At 55.7% G+C, this 19,127-nt stretch overlaps 1 protein-coding gene across 1 annotated transcript in view; it reads left to right on the top strand.

Annotated features, from left to right (window-relative positions):
* The window catches only part of FGF18 (fibroblast growth factor 18), a 35,978-nt gene that overhangs the window by 4,334 nt on the left and 12,517 nt on the right, over positions 1-19,127 (top strand). The window contains exon 3 of the mRNA XM_018065624.1: positions 11,419-11,599. Coding sequence (XP_017921113.1) covers positions 11,419-11,599 — 181 coding nt within the window. The remainder of the gene's footprint in view (positions 1-11,418; positions 11,600-19,127) is intronic.

Genomic DNA, 19,127 nt, shown 5'->3' on the forward strand with positions numbered 1-19,127 from the left:
TGACCCGCCTTTATTGAGCAAGTTTTGCTTGTAAGAATTTCCAAGTGGCTCTTGCATCAGGAAGTCTGTTTCATTCTTGCTACCTTGTGGCAAAGGAGACTGAAGGAGGTGAGGATGATATTCCCATCTCCCAGATGGAGAAACTGAGGCCCAGAGTGGGAAAGCAGTTTGTTCAAGGCCACGGCTAAGCTTCAACTCTCTGAAATCAGGATCTCGTATTCTTTCCAGCACACCAGGCAGACTTTTCGAGAGATACTGAAAGCATACTGATGGGGACACTGAGTCTCCAGAGACATGCTAGGGGTCCTGAAGGAGAGATCTGGTGATCTGGTTAAATCTCCAGATAGGATCCCTGTAGTTGGGATCAGAGCTGGTGGGGGCCTGGGGGCTGTCTGTGGTTGGGGGCATCTGATCTGGTGTCTTCAGGCCCTGTTCGTCCTGGGATGTTCTGGTCTAAAAGGGTTTCCAAGCTGGAGGGGGGAGTTTTGTAGGGGGCACAGGGCTGGTGGGTTCAGCCCTCTCCCCACGTGGAAGGGGAGAGGGGCACCCTGTCAGCCTTCCTGCAGTCCAGGAGTGTCACCTGCTCTGAGGCAAGGAGGTGGATTTTTAAAATTTCCTGTGGTTGGCACTGCCAGGGTCCAGCAAGCTCTGGGTAGCATGTCAGGGCCACAGCGTTGCCTCTTCCCTGCCCTGGAGACTACGAGGGCATGGTGGGCCCCCAGAAGGAGGTGGGTGGGGACAGGGAGGAGACTCTCTGCCCTCAGCTGGTCCTGATCAGAGACGTTCTTGGCATGGGAAAGCAGGGTGTCAGGCTGACACCCTCACCGGGAGCTCCCGCCAGGTGCTGCGGGCTTGTTACATGAAGGACGGTTTCTCACAGGACCTAGGCTGTGCCTCACAGGCAGCCTGAGATTAGGAATTCTCAGATGAAGGGAGTGAGACTCAGGGGCAAGAAGTAATCTGCCCTCGGTTGCATGGCAGGAGAGTGAGGCAGAGTGCGATTCACCTCTAGCCTAGCCACTCTAGGACCCGGGCTTGTGAAACAGCACTTCAGAGGCTCCAAGTCTGCCAGGTTCAGAGAGTCACTGCCTTGTCTTTGCTGTGTGATCTTGGGCAAGTTACTTAACCTCTCTGGGTCTCGGCTTTTGCGTGGATAGAATGGGAAGGAAACAACCAGTAAAACAGTTCCTCCTCCCTAAGGATGTGGAGCAGGGGGGAGTGCAGAGCCCAGGGCTCTGAAATCTTACCTGCATTTCAAGACTTTGCTCTGGGAGGACTCCCTCCACTGCCCCGTGAGTGGCGCAAGCTCCACTTGCCCATGCCACTCTACCTCCTGGTGGCTGGGGCGAAGGAAGGGGTTGATTGTTTTCTTCCTGAGGGCAGGAGTTGTCTGATGGATATCTGTGTGCTCCCTATCTTGTGCTGGGTTGCGCCTGCCCCTCACTCACAGGAACCCGTGGCCAACCACTTAGGGGAGGGTAATGCCACGGGCCTTGCCAGTGAGGCTGAGGAGAGCCACCGGGCCTCAGGCAGGGCCAGGGCCTGCTGTTGGCTCCTTAGGTCTGAGCATTGGGATTTGTTTGGAAAGGGTAAGCGGGCCCTCAGGCTTTAGGTAGACTTGCTGATTGTGGCTGGGAGGTGACTGGCTTTTGTTTGCTCTGACATCCAAATGGCATAAGGCCTCAAGTCCATTTAAAATACTGCTTTGCTGAGGATGGGGCCAAAGAAAAGCCCCCCATGGACCACAGAGTGGAAACGTGCTGAGGACGCTTGGATTGGAGTCCTGGCTCCGTCCCTGGCTCGCTGGGTGGCCTCCCTCACTGTGCCTCAGTTTATCCACCTGGGTATCAGTGAAGTGAGCAAGGCAGCTTCTGTGAAGCGTGAATGTGTGGGCCTTGACATAGGAGAAATCTTGGTTTGAATCCTATCTGTGCTGCTGAGCAGCTGTTTGGCAAATTTCTTAGCCTTCCGCCCTTGGCACTCAGTTTTCCCCATCTGTGTAATGGAGCCGTGGAAGGTACCTGCTTCGTAAGGGCTGTGGTGAGGAGGACTAACTAGGACGGTGGGCACAGAGCAGCTAGCACCGTGGCCACACTCAGTAAATAACTGCGTCATTGCAGTTGTTCGATGGATTATACGCTCTGTGTGTGCTGACATGCTGCACAGTGCCGGAGAAAGCCAGAAGGACCTGCCCCTTGCATCGGTGCTATCAGGCCCCTCCTGTCTGAGCACAGATCTTGGGTTTAGGTCTGAATTTTACCCTCAGTGCATCGCTCGCAGGCTGGGTGCCCTTGGGAAAGCTCTTTAACCTCTCTGAGCCTCTTATCTCCTCATCGGTTGAGAAATAGGAACAGTAATACCACTCCTTGGGGACAGTCACTGAAGCCATATCATGAACCTGATATGCAGGAGCCATTCAATTATGGTGCTTCTCATCAGCAATCATGGCTGACCCTGGACTGGGTTTTGAGCAGGATGCAGAAGATATCTGAGGCTTCGGCATTTCTCCTGAATGTGCTGTGAAGAGATGGCAGGTGCTTTGGGCAGAGTGGCTTTTTACCACTCTCCCCATCCCACCTCTGCCTCAGAACCCCTTCGTACTTTCTCACTGCTCCATGACCCAGTGCTTTCTCTGCTGGGGCTCACAGGGATGAATAGGAGCTCAGGCTCTGGATTCAACCTACCTGGGTCATACCCCACCTCGGCCACCTGGAAGTTGCATGATTGAGGGAATTCTGGCTCCTCTGTGGCTCAGCTTTAATAAGAGCACCAAGGTGGGACCCCTCCTTGGGGTTGCTGTCAGGGTGCATTGTGGTCCCCTGGGGGAAGCTCCTGCTGCAGCACCCGGCCGGTTACCAGCGCTCAGTGACTACGAGTTGCTGTGATGCGTTTGACTCTGGTGTGCCCTGAGTCCTGCCTGTCCACCAGCCCCGGTTCCTGAAGTCAGAGGAGGCCTGGCACAGCCGACCGTGCGGCTCCAATGTCAGGTCAGCGAGTAGAGGGCTGTGGGGAGCAGCTTCCCTGAGGGCCGGGCACCTGGATTGAACCCTCTCAACCCTGTACCAGCTGGGGGCCACAGGGTATTCAGGACCTGTCCCAACACTCAGGGACTTGAGCAAAATCTGTGCAGAGGGTGTTCTGATGAAGGGCCTTGAAAATAGACTCAAGGTAAAGGGATGATCTGGCCAGGGAAGGAGTTCCATTTGAGTCTTGAAAAAAGAACACCTGGGTAAAGAGTCGGAGCCTGCCTCTGTGTGTGTGTGTGTGTGTGTGTGTATGCATGTGTGTGCACACAGAAAAGCCTTTGCAGGCACATGGAGCATTTCTGCAAAGAGCAGGGAACAGCCTGCTGTGCTCAGGGGACTCCACACTGGTTGGAGTAGCTGGTGCGTCAAGTTCAGGATTGGGGGTGATGTAAAAGGCCATGATGGGCCTTGAATGCCGGAATAAAGGGCTTATTTATTACCTCTTTAACATGCAGGACCATTCTCCCCACCCAAGGGCTTCCAGGAAAAGGGACTGGAAGGAATGAGAAAGGGAGGAAAGAAGGGAGCGTGGGTCTGTAGGAGTCCTGCCCCCTCCCACAAGCTGGCTCCAGGGTTGACTGGCTGCAGCGCCCATATTGACGATCTGTACAGAGAGGCTGATGTATGGGGAGGAGGCGCCCCCGGTCAGCGCCTTGGGTGGCAGCACCCCCTCCCGTGGTGATGCTCAGCCCTGCCAATCAATACATTGACAACCCCGGGAGCTTAATGGACAGGCTGGGGGTGGGGAAGTACCCTTTGGAGGGTCACTCTGTCCTGACTGGGATGGATATGGTGAGTGTGACGGCAGAGAGGGGAGGAGCCCGGAGCTGCAGGGTGGGTGGGGCCTGGGTCTGAGTGAGCCAAGCTCAGATTCAGGGGTGGCCCGGCCTTTCTCCTCCCCTTCCTGTCCAAGGGTGGCTGCTTGGGGAACCTGACGGGCTCTGGAGCCAGAGACAGGCCCTGGTCTTGGTGCATCCGAGTTCGTCCACCTTGGGCAGATCCCTCGGCCTCTCTGCGTCTCCCTGCATCATGGGGGTGGCGATCGCATTAACCTGCTCAGGTCCTGTGAGCAGTGAGGAAGCGGGGCCTGTGAAGTGCTTAGCTCAGGCCCTGGCCCTGAGCACGTGCCCACTAGGTGGGTGCCAGCATAAGTATCGCTCTCAAGGACAATAATAATCCACAGAGCTCTATGACTGGCATCAGATCCTGGGCAGGAGGCCAGGCTTGCTCTCGAGGAAGAGTTTGGGAGCTGCCTTTCAGCTTGGAGAGGGTGCTGACTCTACCAGGGACCACTCCTGGAAGGGAGTGCAGGTCTCGGGGTTGAATCCAGAATTTGGAGAAGCTCTGAAAGGCCTGGGCACGGCTGGCCCGATGCTGCTCCTAGAGCAGGAGGCAGGCAGTGGTGGAATGTGGCCGGAAGTCTGGGGGCTGCCTCTCCTAGGACCGGGGAGACCCTCCCTTTCTGGGCAGGCTGCCTGGAGACAGGGGCACGGGTTTTGTGAGGCCTCAAGAATGGGGACCTGGGCGGGAGGGGGCAGTCTGAGCCCATCCTCCTCTCTTAGGTAGGATGGGGAGCTCAAGGCCTTCAGTCCTTTCATGTTTAATCCTTCACCTCAGTCCCTGCCCCACTGGCTTGTGGCCAGAGTCAACTGCTTTCCTGAATCGGGGAGAGGTGGGTGACAGAGAGAAGGGAAAAGCAGAGAGAAGCAGGCCAGGCTGAAGAGGAGGGTAGTGTGCGTCCTAAGCTGAGCTGGATCCAAATCTTGATCCTTTTCTGCACCAATTCTGTGCAATGTAACCTATCTGAGCCTCAGTTTCCTAGTCTGGGAAATGAGGATAATGATCATACTGACTCATAGGGCTGCTCTGAGGACAACATGAGATAATTTACTTAAAGTTGTTCTTAGCACAGAGGACATGCTCCATAAGTTGTGGCTGTTTAGACAAAAGAAAAAGAAAAAAGGTACCTAATGATTACGAATGGTTTTCTGAGATAAATAATTGTAAGCAATCTCATTCTGCTGATGAGAAAACTGAGGGTTAGAGAAGTCGAATAAGTTGGTGATTTGCAATGGAGCCAGGTCACACTTGAGGTCAGTGTCAGTTACCTTGTTGAACGCGTATGATGTGGGTGTCTAGATGTCAGGTGTGTATATAGGAGATGTGGCTGATGGTGGGAGGTGGGCCCAGGAAAAAATAGGAAATTCCTGCAAACGTGCCTTCAGAGTCATGAGGGATTAGGGAGATGGAAACCTGGAAGCTGGCCCTGGCGTGGGGGGCTCACCCCAGCATCTTTTCACACACGTTAGTTTCCCTCCAAGGTGCCTAAGGGAGGAGGCTTGGAAGGTGGGTGGGGGCTGGATGGTAAAGGACTACATGTGGGTGCTGTGCTATGGATGGGGTCAGCCAGATGGATTCTGGAATAGGGGAGCCCCCCCGCTGTGAGACTGCAGGCAGAGATAGCGAGCTCTGTTCCACCAAGCACCACCACGTTCATGCTACGTTCTGGGGCACAGCCGGGGCGGGGGGACCATTGAACCCATTGGGCCATTGCTGCCCCTGTGCAATTCCTGGGTCTGGGCATGAATATTCCCATCAGAGCCCAAGCCCTCAGGTGAGGGAGGTGGGCCCCAGGAGGCAATCGTGGTCTCGGTCAGGCTTCAGGGGGACCCCCACCGCAGGCTCCCCTGTTGTGGGAAAAGCTGCCTTGACCCAAAAGGCAGGTATGTGATGGGCGGGAGAAGGAGAGCCTCTTATAAGGCACTGATCTCTGCCCCAGGAGACACCCTGCCTGACCATCCCTGCTCACCTCATGAGAGCTGCGGCCTTTTGATTCCTGTCACACTGCAGCCTTTCAGCACCTCTGGTGGTTATGCACCTGGACAGCTGTTAGCCGGGTAGAGAGCAGCTCTGGCTGCTCTAGGAAGGCCTGGAAGACGGGCCCCCCTTGGGCGGTGAGGCCAAGTAGCAGTAAAGGGAGGGAAAGGACCCTCCCGAGCGGTGCTGCTCTGCCTGAGCTCCGTAGGCAGACCCAGAGAGGTGGACCGGTGCTGGGCCTTCCTCCACAGGAGGCTGAAGAAGTGTGATGAGGTACTGTGTCTTGAGGTCTTCTTAGCAGAAAGCCTGGAACAGAGGAGAGCTTAGCAACTGATGGCTTTAAAAACCCTCTCTTGTTACTCAGCTCATCTGGTTAGTAAGTGGTAGGCTGATTTTGGCTGCCAGGACCCCCTCATCCTAGCTGCAGTTCTATGGCAAACATTTGCCAGGTGCAAAGGTGGAGATTCAGGGGTACGCCAGGTAAAGTGGACTCCGGGGACAATGAACAATGCGTTACAGTAGTGCCCACAGGCTATAACCCAACCTGAGGCCAGTGGAGAGGAAACAGGTACCTTCCAGAGGAGGTACCTGGGGCAGGGGCCAGACAGGCAGAGGGGACTGGTCGCCTTTTTTTTTTTTTAACTGTTTATCTTGTCTTGTAGACCCAGGTGGTGCAGCGGTAGAGAATCTGCCCGCAATGCAGGAGACATGGGTTTGATCCCTGGGTCAGGAAGAGCCTCTGGAAAAGGAAATGGCAATCCCCTCTAGTATTCCTGCCTGGAGAATCCCATGGACAGAAGAGCCTGGCGGGCTACAGTCCATGGGGTCACGAAAGAGTCGGACACGACTGAGCACACATGCGAGGCTTTACCCGGGGCTTTTGTGTTGTGTTGGAGTGTATCTGATTGACAGTGCCGTGATAGTTTCGGGTGGACAGCAAAGGGACTCAGCCATGGAGGATCCGGCCCGTGCAAAGACCTGCAGCCCCCAGAGGCCCGGCCCAGGAAGCCCAGGGTGCTCCCCACCTTTCCAAATGGACGGACTCTGTCTCCATGTCGGAGGCCACCCGGTGACCCCCTTGGGATTGACCTGGCCCCAGAGTGCGGTTCAGATGGTGGGAGCTGGGCAAGATGGATTGTCCCCATACCCTGGGAATGGCCCCGCATAGCCTTGCTGACCCTGGGTCACCCGGCCGCCTCTGCCCAGTGGGCCAGGAGGAAAATCGTTAATGGGAGGCTGCTTCCGGGCGGGACAGCGCCCCTCAGGGACCGGGGGTGAGGAGATTGGTTTGACCTCTGGTCAATAAGGTCTCCTGTGAGCAGGAGGAGATCTGGAGAAGAGGGGAGGAGGCCTGGCCCTGGGGGGTGGACAGGGCCGGCCCACCTTGTAACATCATTCCACAGGCCCCTCAGGTGTGGGCCTCGGGGGCATGCAAGCTCTGTCCTCCCTGAGCGCCAGGGTGTCACAGGAGGTGGGTCCCAGGTATGAGAACTGGCTCTGAATGGGCTGGCCACTGAAGGTCGCGCAAGTGAAACGTGTGCACGCTTGGTGTGCCGGTGAACAGACCCTGCGCCCCTGGGCCGTGCGGTTCGGAGCAACCAACTCATGTTTTCTGAGCCTTGGTTTCCACATGTGCTAAATGGGGTGACAAGCATTCCCATGTCCTAGGGCTGGAGGGGCGATCAAAAGCACTGACCTCTTCCCAGACTGTCATCTGAGCAGCTCGAGTGCCTTGTCCCTAAGGACGTGAGAGTATGACCTGCTTGTGTCATGGGGAGGCTTCTGTTTGCAGGGTTTCACCAAGAGCCTCTTAAAAGCATCCCTGGCATCCTCTCAGTAGTTTTTATTCCAATATCTATTTCCTGGGCTAGGCTGGGTCTTAGTTGTGGCACAGGTGATCTCTGCTCTTCATTGCATCATATGACACCTTTAGTTACAGCTTGTGGGGCCTAGTTCTGACCAGGGATCAAAGTCAGGCCTCCTGTATTAGAAGCATGAGTCTCAGCCACTAGACCACCACGAAGGCCCCACTCAGTAATTATCTAGGCCTGCTGAGCACTTGACTCTGTACCAGGCAACTGTTCTAAGATTGTGTGTATAATATCCATAGCAGCCCACGAGGTGGGTATCGTTGTCACCTCTCAGTAACTTGCCTGGGGACCATCAGCTCAGGAGTGGCTAGCCCTGGGTTTTGAACCTGGGTCTTGCTCCTGATGGCATTGGTGGGGCAGGCGGGGCCCAGTGAGGGGGCGCTGAAAGCAGCGCTCTGGGGACTATACAACTTGGGGCTACCTCTGCCAAGGCCTGCTCTGTGACCGTGTTGGTCCAGCTTCAGAGCCTCAGTTTCCTCACGTGTCATGTGGGATAGTGTTTCCACTATGAGGATGATAGTGAAGGTTAAATGGCGTGGTCCAGCTGAAGTGCCTATGAGGCTCAGGCTGGGGTGGGAGGACGCGTACAGGTCCGCCAGGGCACAGAGACCTTGGCTTGGGCATAAGCAAGTAAGTGTGTTAGTCACTCAGTCGTGTCTGACTCTTTGCGACCCCATGGAATGTAGCCCACAGCACTCCTCTGTTCATGGATTCTCCAGGCAAGAATACTGGAGTGGGTAGCCATTCCCTTCTCCAGGGGAATCTTCCTGACTCAGGGATTGAACCCAGGTCTCCTGCATTGCAGACAAATTCTCTACCATCTGAGACACCTGGGAAGCCTGGGCATGGGGTGTAGAAAGAAGGAAAACACAGTTCCTGCCCCGAGGAGCTCCACAGCTGAGGGGTGAGACATGCTCACGCAGTCCTGATTCCAAGAGCTCTTCCATGGGCTGAATGGGGTCGTGCTCACGTAGAAATGGGATCCTGAAAGCCTAGCATGCCTGGAACAAACCTGGGATGCTGTCTGGACTTGGAGAATTACTTAGCTTTCTGGTTAAATGGGCTGGAACAAGCATACCATTATCAGGGCACAGGGAAATCCAGAGGTGCTAGGGGTGAAAAACACCCTGCCTGCCAATGCAGATGTAAGAGAACATGAGTTTGATCCCTGGGTTGGGAAAACTCCCTGGAGAAGGGCATGGCAGCCCATTCCAGCATTCTTGCCGGGAGAATCCCATGGACAGGGGAGCCTGATGGGCTGCAGTTCATAGGGTCCCAGAGTCGGACAGGACTGAAGTGACTTAGCACGTATGCAGGGAAACCTCATTCAGTGTCACATGGGACGACAGGAGCCCGGGTCTTTTCAGTGTTAGCTTGTTCATTCATTCATTCATTTGACAAGTGTTTGAGTTTCTACTGTGCTGAGTGCTGGGGATATGGTAGCAGACAAGTCGGGGAGACAGACAAAAACCAGATAAGTGAATGTTATGTCAGGTGGATGAATACTGGAAAGAAAAACAAAGCGTGGTAGGGAGAGGAAGAGCGGCAAAAGTGGGGGCTGCCCCAGAGAAGCAGTCACGGAAGTCCTGTCTCAGGATGTGACATTTGAGCAGAGACTCCAATGAATCAGAGGAACCAGAGGGCAAAAGTCTGGGAGAGAGCAGTGAAACAGAGGGAAGAGCAAGTGCAAAGGCCCTGAGGCACCTGTTGGGTTTTCTGTGTGGAATGCTCAGAGGCATACTCAGGCAGCCAGTGTACCTGGGGGGAAGAAGTGCTAGGAGATGGAGGTGGAAAAGCGGTCAGGGGCTCATCTTGCAGGGCCTTGAGGCCACAATGGGGACCTTTGTAAAAATGTGATGGGAAGGGACTTCCCTGGCAGCCTTCCAAGGCAGAGGGTGAGGGTTCTATCCCTAGTTAGGGAGCTAAGATCCCCTATGCCTCATAGCCAAAAAAAATCAAAACATAAAACGGAAGCCATATTGTAACAAATTCAATGAAACGCTTTTAAAAAATGGTCCAAAAAAAAAAAAACAAAAAAAACACTAAACTTGATGGGAAGCCCTGGAGAGTTTAGGAGAGGATTACACAAGGTGATTGGATTTGGTGGGAGATGGACTTCCAGGCGGGAGAGAGTAGAAGCAGAAAGCTGGTGAGGAGGCACGTGCACATTGTTCGGGTCTCACCTGGACCATGTTCAGGAAAGGAAGACTGGAGAGATGCTGTTGGCTTAGCCAGAGCTGGATTCCTGGAGAGTGTGGTCAGACATGGACTAAACTTCTAGTTGTTGTTTAGTTGCTGAATCATGTCTGACTATTTGCAACCCCATGGACTGTAGCCCGCCGGGCTCCTCTGTCCATAGTATTTCCCAGGCAAGAATTCTGGAGTGGGTTGCCATTTTCTCCTCCAGGGATCTTCCCGACCCAGGGATCGAATGCATGCCTCCTGCATTGGCAGGAGGATTCTTTACCTCTGAGCCACCAGGGAAGCCTATAAAAGTGGATGGATTTTTTATGTGTGTGTGTATGCATAGGATATCTCTGCAAAGTATTAGTTGCTCAGTCATGTCTGACTCTGTGACCCCACGGTCTGTCCATGGAATTCTCCAGGCAAGAATACTGGAGTGGGTTGCCGTTCGCTTCTCCTGGGGATCATCCCGACCCAAGGATCAAACCGGGGTCTCCTGCACTGCAGGCAGATTCTTTATCATCTGAGCTAACAGAGAAGCCCTAAACTTCTAGGGTACAGGAAATTTGATGGGAGATGCTAAGCAAAAGCTTCTCTACAAGGGGTTAGGGGTGTGGGCAAATGCTTGGTGGTAGGGGCGAGCATGAGGACCATTACAGTATGAAGAGGAGAACCCTCCAGCATCAGCTCCTAGGGGAGAAGTGACAGTGGGGTGTGGGTCATTCATGCTGAGGAAGACACTTGCCAGCTCTCCCTCCTTTCCCACTGAGGACCTAAACAGCAATGATATGCCCCTAATCCCGGTCCCATCTCTGTGATGATTTTGGTACTTTTCTTTCCATTGGCTCACTTTACCCTCACAGCCATCCTGGGTTGCAGTCAGGATGGGGGCTCTGCTCCACTCTTTTACTGGGGAGAAATCTGAGGCAGAACAAACTGTGTTCTCAAGGTCACGTGGGCAACTCTGGTCCATAGTTCTTATTTTAACTTGGGGCTGTGGCGGAAAGAAAGCAAACTTTGTTTGCTGTCAAATAGATGTGTTTTCAAATAGACCTAGACCTGATTCTTAGCTTTGCAGCTTCCTGGCTGGGCCACCTCGGACAACTTGCCTCACCTCTCTGAGCCTCAGTTGCCCCAGCTATGAAATGGGAGATAACAGGGCAGTTGAGCTTCCCTGGTGGCTCAGTGGTAAAGAATCCGCCTGCCAATGCAGGAGACACAGGTTTAATTCCCTGGGTCAGGAAGATCCCCTGGAGAAGGAAATGGCAACCCACTCAGTATTCCTGCCTGGGAAATCCCACGGACAGAGGAGCCTGATGGGCTATAGTCCTTGGGGTTGCAAAGAGTCAGCCACGACGGAGCGACGGGGCAACGCCAAGCAGGGCAGTTACGAGCGTGTGCTGGTGCTTGCCCCAGAGCTGGCATCCCGGAGGCCCTGGCTCTCTGCTGTGAACGTGGCTCCTGCACGCAGAGTGTCTGGGCTTCCAGGGTGGCTTACTGTCACCCCTTTCCCTGCCCAGGTGCTGGCGGCCGAGGAGAACGTGGACTTCCGCATCCACGTGGAGAACCAGACGCGGGCTCGGGACGATGTGAGCCGTAAGCAGCTGCGGCTGTACCAGCTCTACAGCCGGACCAGCGGGAAGCACATCCAGGTCCTGGGCCGCAGGATCAGCGCCCGCGGCGAGGACGGGGACAAGTATGGTAGGTGTCAGCCCCTTCCTGCCCCACTGTGTGCGTCTTCCTGGTCGCTGAGACCTCAGGTTCAAATCCCAGCTCGCCCAGATCCTGGCTGCGTGGTTTTGCACCCAGTGCTGAGTCTTTCTGGGCCTCAGTTTCCTCATCTGTGGAATGGGGGTGCAGAAGCACATCCCTGAGAGCCTTGTTGGGAGTAGTAACTGAAGACCTGAGTAAAGCCTACTCTTGCTGGTCAATGCCCCATAGATGTTAGCTGTCGTGGGTAATCGTGGCTTGCCTGGGGCTGGGGTCTAACAGGTTGCTGCTGCTCCCCAGGCGTCGTTTCACTTGTCCACGGTTCAGATGCTTGGGTGGGAGCCTCTGGGGAATGTTTTTTGGAGGTTTGTGGTGGTGGTGGAAATTGGCCTGGTGCGAGCGTGGATGTGCGTATGTGTGTGAGAGTATACGTATTTGCACGGAGAGGCGTGTGCATGTGTGCTCTGTGGGCTGAAGTTTGCTCTCTTATGAAACACGGGTGCTCACATCACCTGGGGCTGCCCTTGACCTGCCTTTGACCCTGGAACGACCCAGCTCCCCTGAGGTGTTCAGAAGCCTTCACCTGCCCCAGGCTGCCTCTGCAGGAGGCCGGAAGGAGTGCGTACCCAACTCCCTTCGGTCCACAGGCCCTTAGCCCGCAGAGATCCTCAGCCGTGAGGGAGGCACCCAAGACTCCTCCCACCCAGCCCCTGAGTGAGTGCCGACCGCGCCCTCACCGCTTCCTACCTTCCCGGGCCTGGGTTCTGGAAGGTGTTCCAGTCCCAGCCACGGGCCTGGGGGCTGTGGGCAGCCATGCCTGCCAGCCTGGGCCGTTCGAAGCTCTGCCTGCCCGCCGGTCCCTGCGCATTGCAGTCAAGACGTGACAACAAGACAAATAATTTCTTGGATCTCTTTATCTTGGACGCCATTTATTCTCCCTGTGCCCCGGGGCAGGCCTGACCTCGTGGTGGGCCCGAGTGTGGCAGCTGCGCTGTCACTGGGGGCTGGGCCGGCCGGCCAGGCTGGGCCGGGCTGGGCTCCGGCTCCTCCAGGCCAGCTGCCCCCTCCCTCTCCTGCCCCAGCGCGCGCTACTGCCTCGTCTCCCTCCTCCCTCTTCCCCCTGCTCCCTTTCTCGGTCTGGCTGCTCCTCCTTTCATCTGGCATCCCTGTCTCTTGAGTCCACCCCCCTCCTCCTGGCTGCTCCTGTCCATCACTCTGCCTCCCCCATCCCCTCCATCCCAGGCTCTCTCCCTGCTTCCCTCCCTCTGACCAGGGTCCTCACCCTCCTCCCCACCTCTCCCAGGCCCTCTGCTGGCCGCCTCTCTGCGGCCTCAGCTCTCTGCTTTCCCCCTTTGTGGACGCCTGGCTGTGCTGGGCAGACCCAGGTGCTGGTTTTCCCTGGGATCTGCCGTCCAGTTGCTTCCAGGGAAGGGGCAGCTGGCTGGCTGGGGCAGGAGGGAGGTGCCCTCCTGGGGAGTCCCCGGAGTTCTCTCTGGCCCCTCCAGGCTGGGAGAGTACAGGGGGGTCAGACTCTGGTCTGAGCCATCTGTCCAGGCTCTGAGATCGGGGTCCGGAGCTCGGGAGGGAGAGGAGGTAGGCAATGGCTGGCCCCTCTCTCCAGAAGCCACTTGCCGTCTTGTTTCCTCCACCTGAACCCGAGGCTCAGCGGTCTCTCCCGTGTGGCCTGAGCATCTCTGGGGCTCAGCAGTCTCCCTTCGGTGCATTACAAGGCATGGACTCGCCTCGCCTCTTAAACATCCGTGTGCACCCGAGTCTCTGAGAGGTTTTGTTGAGAGGCTCGTGCTGATGGGGAGGGTCTGGCCTGAATTCTGGGTGTCTGACAAGTAGCCTGGAGGTGTTGGGGGAACCACACCTGGCGTATACAGGGACTTGCCCATCCTGGCTTCTCCTCCAGCTCCACAAAGTCTGGATTTAATGATTCTCGGTCAAGGAACATGTTTATCACTCCTCCAGTCTCCCAGCACCCAGGGCAGCAAGGGGCCTTGCTGGCCGCTGAGACTGCTCCATTTAGATGCCGCATTAGTAACGCAGATGAGGGGCTGGGACCCCATCTGTGAGCCCTGAGAGAGGAAGTGAGACAATGGAGCCAATTGAGGCTTCCAATCTAGATAATCAATACAAATATTATTGGGAGGGTGATTTATGTGGCCAAGTCAAGCAGGAGGATGGGACTGCATTAGCCTGTCCTGCCTGTGGGGGAGGGGTAGCCAGTGGTCCTCAGTCAGGCCAGGCGGCCCAGGATGTCACAGAACCTGCTCTCTCCTTCTCAGGGCTCCGTCCAGCTGAAAGAATGGTGTCTTCTGAGACTTGCATTCATACACAGTTAGAATACAGTCTGGGAATTCCAGCAAACACCAATTATAAACAGTCCCTATAAATGCCTGGAATCTGGGATCCCCGCAGACCCTCGGAATCTCAGATTGGAGTCTCTGAAACACTCAGAATCTCCAATTCGATGGCATCCTGAGGCGCTAGACCCCTTAGGCAGGTGCAAGACGCTGGCCTCCCTTTGTGTGGATGCCTGCCCCAGAGCTCGTAGGCTTTACCACAGCGAGCAGCCTTTGGTGAAATCCTCACAGATGAGCCAGGCTTCTACCCCAGGCTGTTCTGCAGGAGGGTCTCCTCATGGCTCCCTGAAACTCTCCCAGAGCACCGGGGGCCCCAGGCGTGGCTATTCCAGGAATGCGGGGCTTTCATAGCTTTGGGTTCCTCTCTAGAGGGAGAAGTCTGTGGGCCAGGGGCTAGCGGCATAGGTAGTGTGGTGGACGCCTGGCCGGCCAGGAACTGGGCAAGCGCCGCCCTGCGCACCTGGGGTTATTGCGTCAGTCTCTCCCCTTCCTGCCTTTGGTCCTGGTCCCCTCGGTCTGGCCAGTAGTCAGGAGACAGGACACCTGGGTTCTAGTGGCAGCTCTGTCACTGAGCAGCCTCCAGTGCCCGGGGCAAGCATGTCTGGCTGGCTGTGGGCTGAGTTCCTTCACCGGCCAAGCAAAGATGAGAAGGCCCTGCTGCCTCCGAGGTCGATGCCCTTAAGCTGGAATGTGGAGGCGTCAAGGCACACTAGCTGCAGGAAGCAGGACTGCTGGGTGGTGGGACCTGAGACAGCAGAGGAGACCCAGGGTCAGCTGAGCCAGCCTGCAGGGAAGGGTTAGGAGCTCCAGCATTGGTTACGGTGGTGTAGGAGCCACTCTGCTTTTATAAGGCTTGTGGATTTCTACTTTCATTTGATAAAGGCGGCTTTTCCACCTGATTAAGAAAAAGCACCCCAAACGCCCAAGTTTTCTTTTTTAAAATTTGTTTTTAATTGGAGGTTAATTGCTTTACAACAGTGTGTTGGTATCTGTCATATATCACCACGAATCAGCCGTAGGCTTTGCAGGAGGCCAGACCCCCAGGACGGACAGTACCCAGAGCAGCGCTGAGAAGGCCTCTGGAGGGTCTGTGAAAGCCAGGGAGGTGGTCTTCTGAGAGGGTGAGCATGGGGACTCTGGCATCGGAGGGAACTGGAATCTCAGCGCCAGTACTTAGGAGCTGGAGGCCTTAGGTGGGAGTTAGCCTTTCTGAGCCCATTTATTCTTTTGTAAAATGGGGTCGTTGAAATGAAAAGGTATCTTCTGCTCAAAGATGTTATGATTATTTAAGCCAGAATACTCAGCGCTGTTGTATGGGGGCAGGGGGATGCTGTTGCGGGCTTGGGTGAAGGCTCGCCTCCGGGGAACTGGTTCGTGGAGCTTCCAGAAGGGGTGCTGCCTCTCTCCCATCAGTGGGCCCTGGCACGTCTGCTGCAGATAGAAGAGGCTCCTGCAGCGCGGTTCCAAGCAGCCCCGGGGGCTGGCAATGCTCTGCTGGCCGTCTCAGGCTGGGGGCGGAAGCGTATTTGGACCCTTCTGTTGGGTGCAGTCTGGTCTCTCGGTTCACACCTGGGTTGCTCCCTCCCTCGGGGGGCAGTACAGCCGTGAGTGAGACTACCTGGTCTTAGCCTTCAACGAGCTCCCAGGCCAAAGCCCCTGCTCCTTCCTAGGGGCTGACTCTAAGAGTCTGGGCCTCTTGCTCTCTATGTCCTTTGGGCCCTTCCGGTGCCCTCCCTGCATTGCAGGGTGGTGGAGGACAGGGCATGGAGCTAGTATGCCGTGGACTGCCTCCAGTTTGGCATGGACCAGTGATGCCAGCTGCGTCACCGCTGCCCAGGGTCACGGGGAGTCAGCCTGCTCAGCATGGGCTCTGCCCCACTGGGCAGCCTTCCTGAGTTCCCCTACTCCCCTCCAAGAATGTGAGCTCCTTGAAAGCAGTGACCTTTCTTCCTGTCCCCGTGTCTACTACATGGCCTGGCAGAAACCAGGCCCCCTTCAAAGATTCCTAGATGAGTGACTGAAATAATTACAGGGCAGCACAGAGCCCAGTTAGGGGCTGACATGCGTGACTCACCTGGGAGAGCATGTGGGGTCTTGCAGGGCTTTTTCTGAGTGGGTGATGGAAGTGGGCGGGGGCCCTCTGGTCCCCGTTACCCTTCTCCTGGTGCCTGCTACAGGGCTGGGCTTGAGCGAGGAGCCAGGTCCTTTGGGCTGGCTGGTGTGGGCAAGGCAGCAGGACCCCCTTCTCTCTGAGTCTGACACCTCATAGTCTATTCTCCTTACTTCCAAAACGTGAGCCTCGGTCACTCAGTCAAAGGTGGTCATGTCGTTTAGGATGAAATCCACACCCTCAGCAGGAAGGCCTGACCTGGCTCCTCCCTGACCACAGGCCCCATCACCCCAGTCCTTGCTGGCTCCGCTCCAGCCCCAGCTTCCTGCTGCCCCTCGCTTGTGCCACGCGTGTCTGCAGTTCAGGGCCTTTGCTGGGCCCTCCGCCTGGGGCTGCCCTTCTTCCAGATGTCCCCGTGGCGTTTGCTCCCTCACTTCATTCATCCAGTCGCCGCCTTATCGGAGGATTCCTGTCTGTGTCCTCGCGTGCGTGTGTTTCTCTCCCCTGCACTTACTGCTGCCTGTGGCTCTGCTGCGTGTGCAGTTATTCGCTCTCCGTGTCGCCTGCTCCAGTGCACACTCTGAGGCCAGGCGGCTTCTGTCTACTGTCCCCACTGTATCCCCTTGCACAATGAAGCTGTTAGTTGCTCCGTTTTGTCAGATTCTTCGCAACCCCATGGACTGTAGCCCGCCAGGCTCCTCTGTCCATGGGATTCTCCAGGCAAGAATACTGGAGTGGGTTGCCGTTTCCTTCTCCAGGGGACCTTCCTGACCCAGGAATGGAAGCCACGTCTCCCGCATTGCAGGCGGATTCTTTACCACAGAGCCACCTGGGAAGCATCCGCCTTGCACACAGCCAGCCGCAAACCAGTGTGCACTACATGTTTGAGCCTGTGAGTGCATGGGTGACCCGTGAGCATCCAGGAGTGTGGATGAGACCACTCCTCTGGGGCAAGCGCCCGGCTCAGAGTAGGTACTTGGGGAGTCGGTGCCCCCTCCATTCTCCCGTCCTGTCCCCCCTTCCAGCCAGCCTGCATCTTGCAGCCGGGATACCCCGAGCAACAGAGCCAGCTTTTCCGAGAGATGTTCCCAGCTGGAAGGAGCATTAATATATCCGGCTAATACCCCTGCCCTCTGAGCCTGTGTCCCACGACTTCTGTCCTCAGTGAGGAGTGGCCACCCACACCGTGGTGACTCTGCAGCTCAGCCGGTCACGTGAAAGCTGCAGCTAGGATTAAATACAGCTCCTGATCAATCCTATTGATTCTCTCCCTCTTCCTTTCTGGCAAACCCACATGGCCTGTGAGCCTCCTTGGGTGACTCCACGAGAAGGGGAGCCATGGGCACCTTTGGAGAAAAGCCGTAACGTGTGTGTGTGTGTGTGTGTGTGTGTGTGTGTGTGAATAGCGGTGCTGAAACCTCTCCAGAGAGGAATGCTTCCTCTCGCCCCCGCTTCTTCCCCTTCCCCTCGATCTGGTTCAGAGGGGAGGAAGGGGGTACTGGTTCAGTGTGACCTCCCAGCACCTTCTGTGGCAAGGATGTTTCCTCGCTGGAGGGTGATTCCTGGACAGGGGCCCGCGGCACCTGCCCTGGCACTGCGGCAGCCAGCCGGCGGCGGGTCACCCTGTGCAGGCCTGGGGGTGCTGCTCTGCCCAGCCTCTCATCGGCTCCTGGCTCCCTGCTTGCTTTCTCGGGCCTTGGAGGTTTGACTCTGAAACTTGTGGGAGAGTGGGGAAGGAAACCAAATCTCCTGCTTGGTTTTCTCCAGTTCCATTTTTCTGGGTCTCCTGTGCCCCTCTGTGTATGTCTCTCTGGATCTCTGTCTGTCTTTCCCTGCTGTTTCCAACCCTTCCAACCAAAAGGCTTCCAAGAGAGGTCCTGGATCGCCCACAGGGAAGCCCAGCTGGTTGGAATCAGTCAATCCATCCACCCACCAAAGTCACTTCTCATCTCTCTGCCGTTGCCAGCCTGCCTGGTGTCTGTCCTGCTCTGCCTGAGTCAGACTAGCTCCGGAGTTACTCTGTGTGTGTTCAAATCCTGGTCCTACTAAGTGACTTTGGCAAGTAACCTCTGGAGCTCTGCTCAGAGCCTCAGTTTCTTCATCAGTAAAATGGGTGTGATAGTTCCTACCTCATAAGGTTGTTGTGAGGATCTAATGAGACTTTCCATATTCAGACTCTAAGCACAGCGCCTGACAGATGGTAAATGCTCAAATAAGTATAAGCTTTTTAAAACCATCATTGTTACTCCATGCATTTCAACAAAACTGGGAGAAAAAGACAGCTTATTATTATTATTTTTTTAATCGAAAGGGCTTTCTCTCCAGTTTCCTCCACTTTCTCCTTTTCCTTTTCTGCTTTCCTGTCTGGATGCTGGAGAAGGGATTGGGTTCTTCAAGCTCCTGGCCTGCATGGGCAGGTGCTGGGCTCCTGCTCTGAGCCGAGACTGGCTCTGTGGCCTCCCCTGCAGGAGAGATCCCTCACTCGCTCGGCTCCTGGTGCACACAGCCTCTCCTGGTCAGAACGAGGTCAGAAGCCATTTGCTGCCTCTCTGTCTGTGGTTTGAACCCAGACTTGGGTGCTCCTATGGGCCATCTCCCAGAATCAGCTAGAAGCTGTCTTCCTCAGGGTGACTGCTGGTACCCTTCCCTGCCTCGAGGTCATTTGGAAATGGAGCTGGGGAGGGATAGGCCCCAACCTTTGGCTCTTTGGGCGTCTCGACCCACAGACTTCTGCCCCAAGAAGGTGAAGTCAAAGGCAGAGACCCTCCTTGTTCATTCACTAACTTCCCCAGGAAAGGGACGGGCATGGAGGAAAAGTTTGACCTAAGGGGGAGACAGGCTAAGACCCAGACTTCTAGGTTAGCCTGCCTGGGTTTTAACTCCACCATTGTGTGACCTTGGGGCTCCATTTTCTCACCTGTAAAATGGGGTAATAAAAAAAAATTGTTCTAATCTCCTGGGATTGTCATAAGGATTGAGATAATGTGTATAATGTGTGTAGAACGGTGACCAACATGTGATAGGCTCCAAATAAATGTAA

The sequence above is a fragment of the Capra hircus genome, chromosome 20 (assembly GCF_001704415.2).
Source record: "Capra hircus breed San Clemente chromosome 20, ASM170441v1, whole genome shotgun sequence".
NCBI classification, from domain to species: domain Eukaryota; kingdom Metazoa; phylum Chordata; class Mammalia; order Artiodactyla; family Bovidae; genus Capra; species Capra hircus.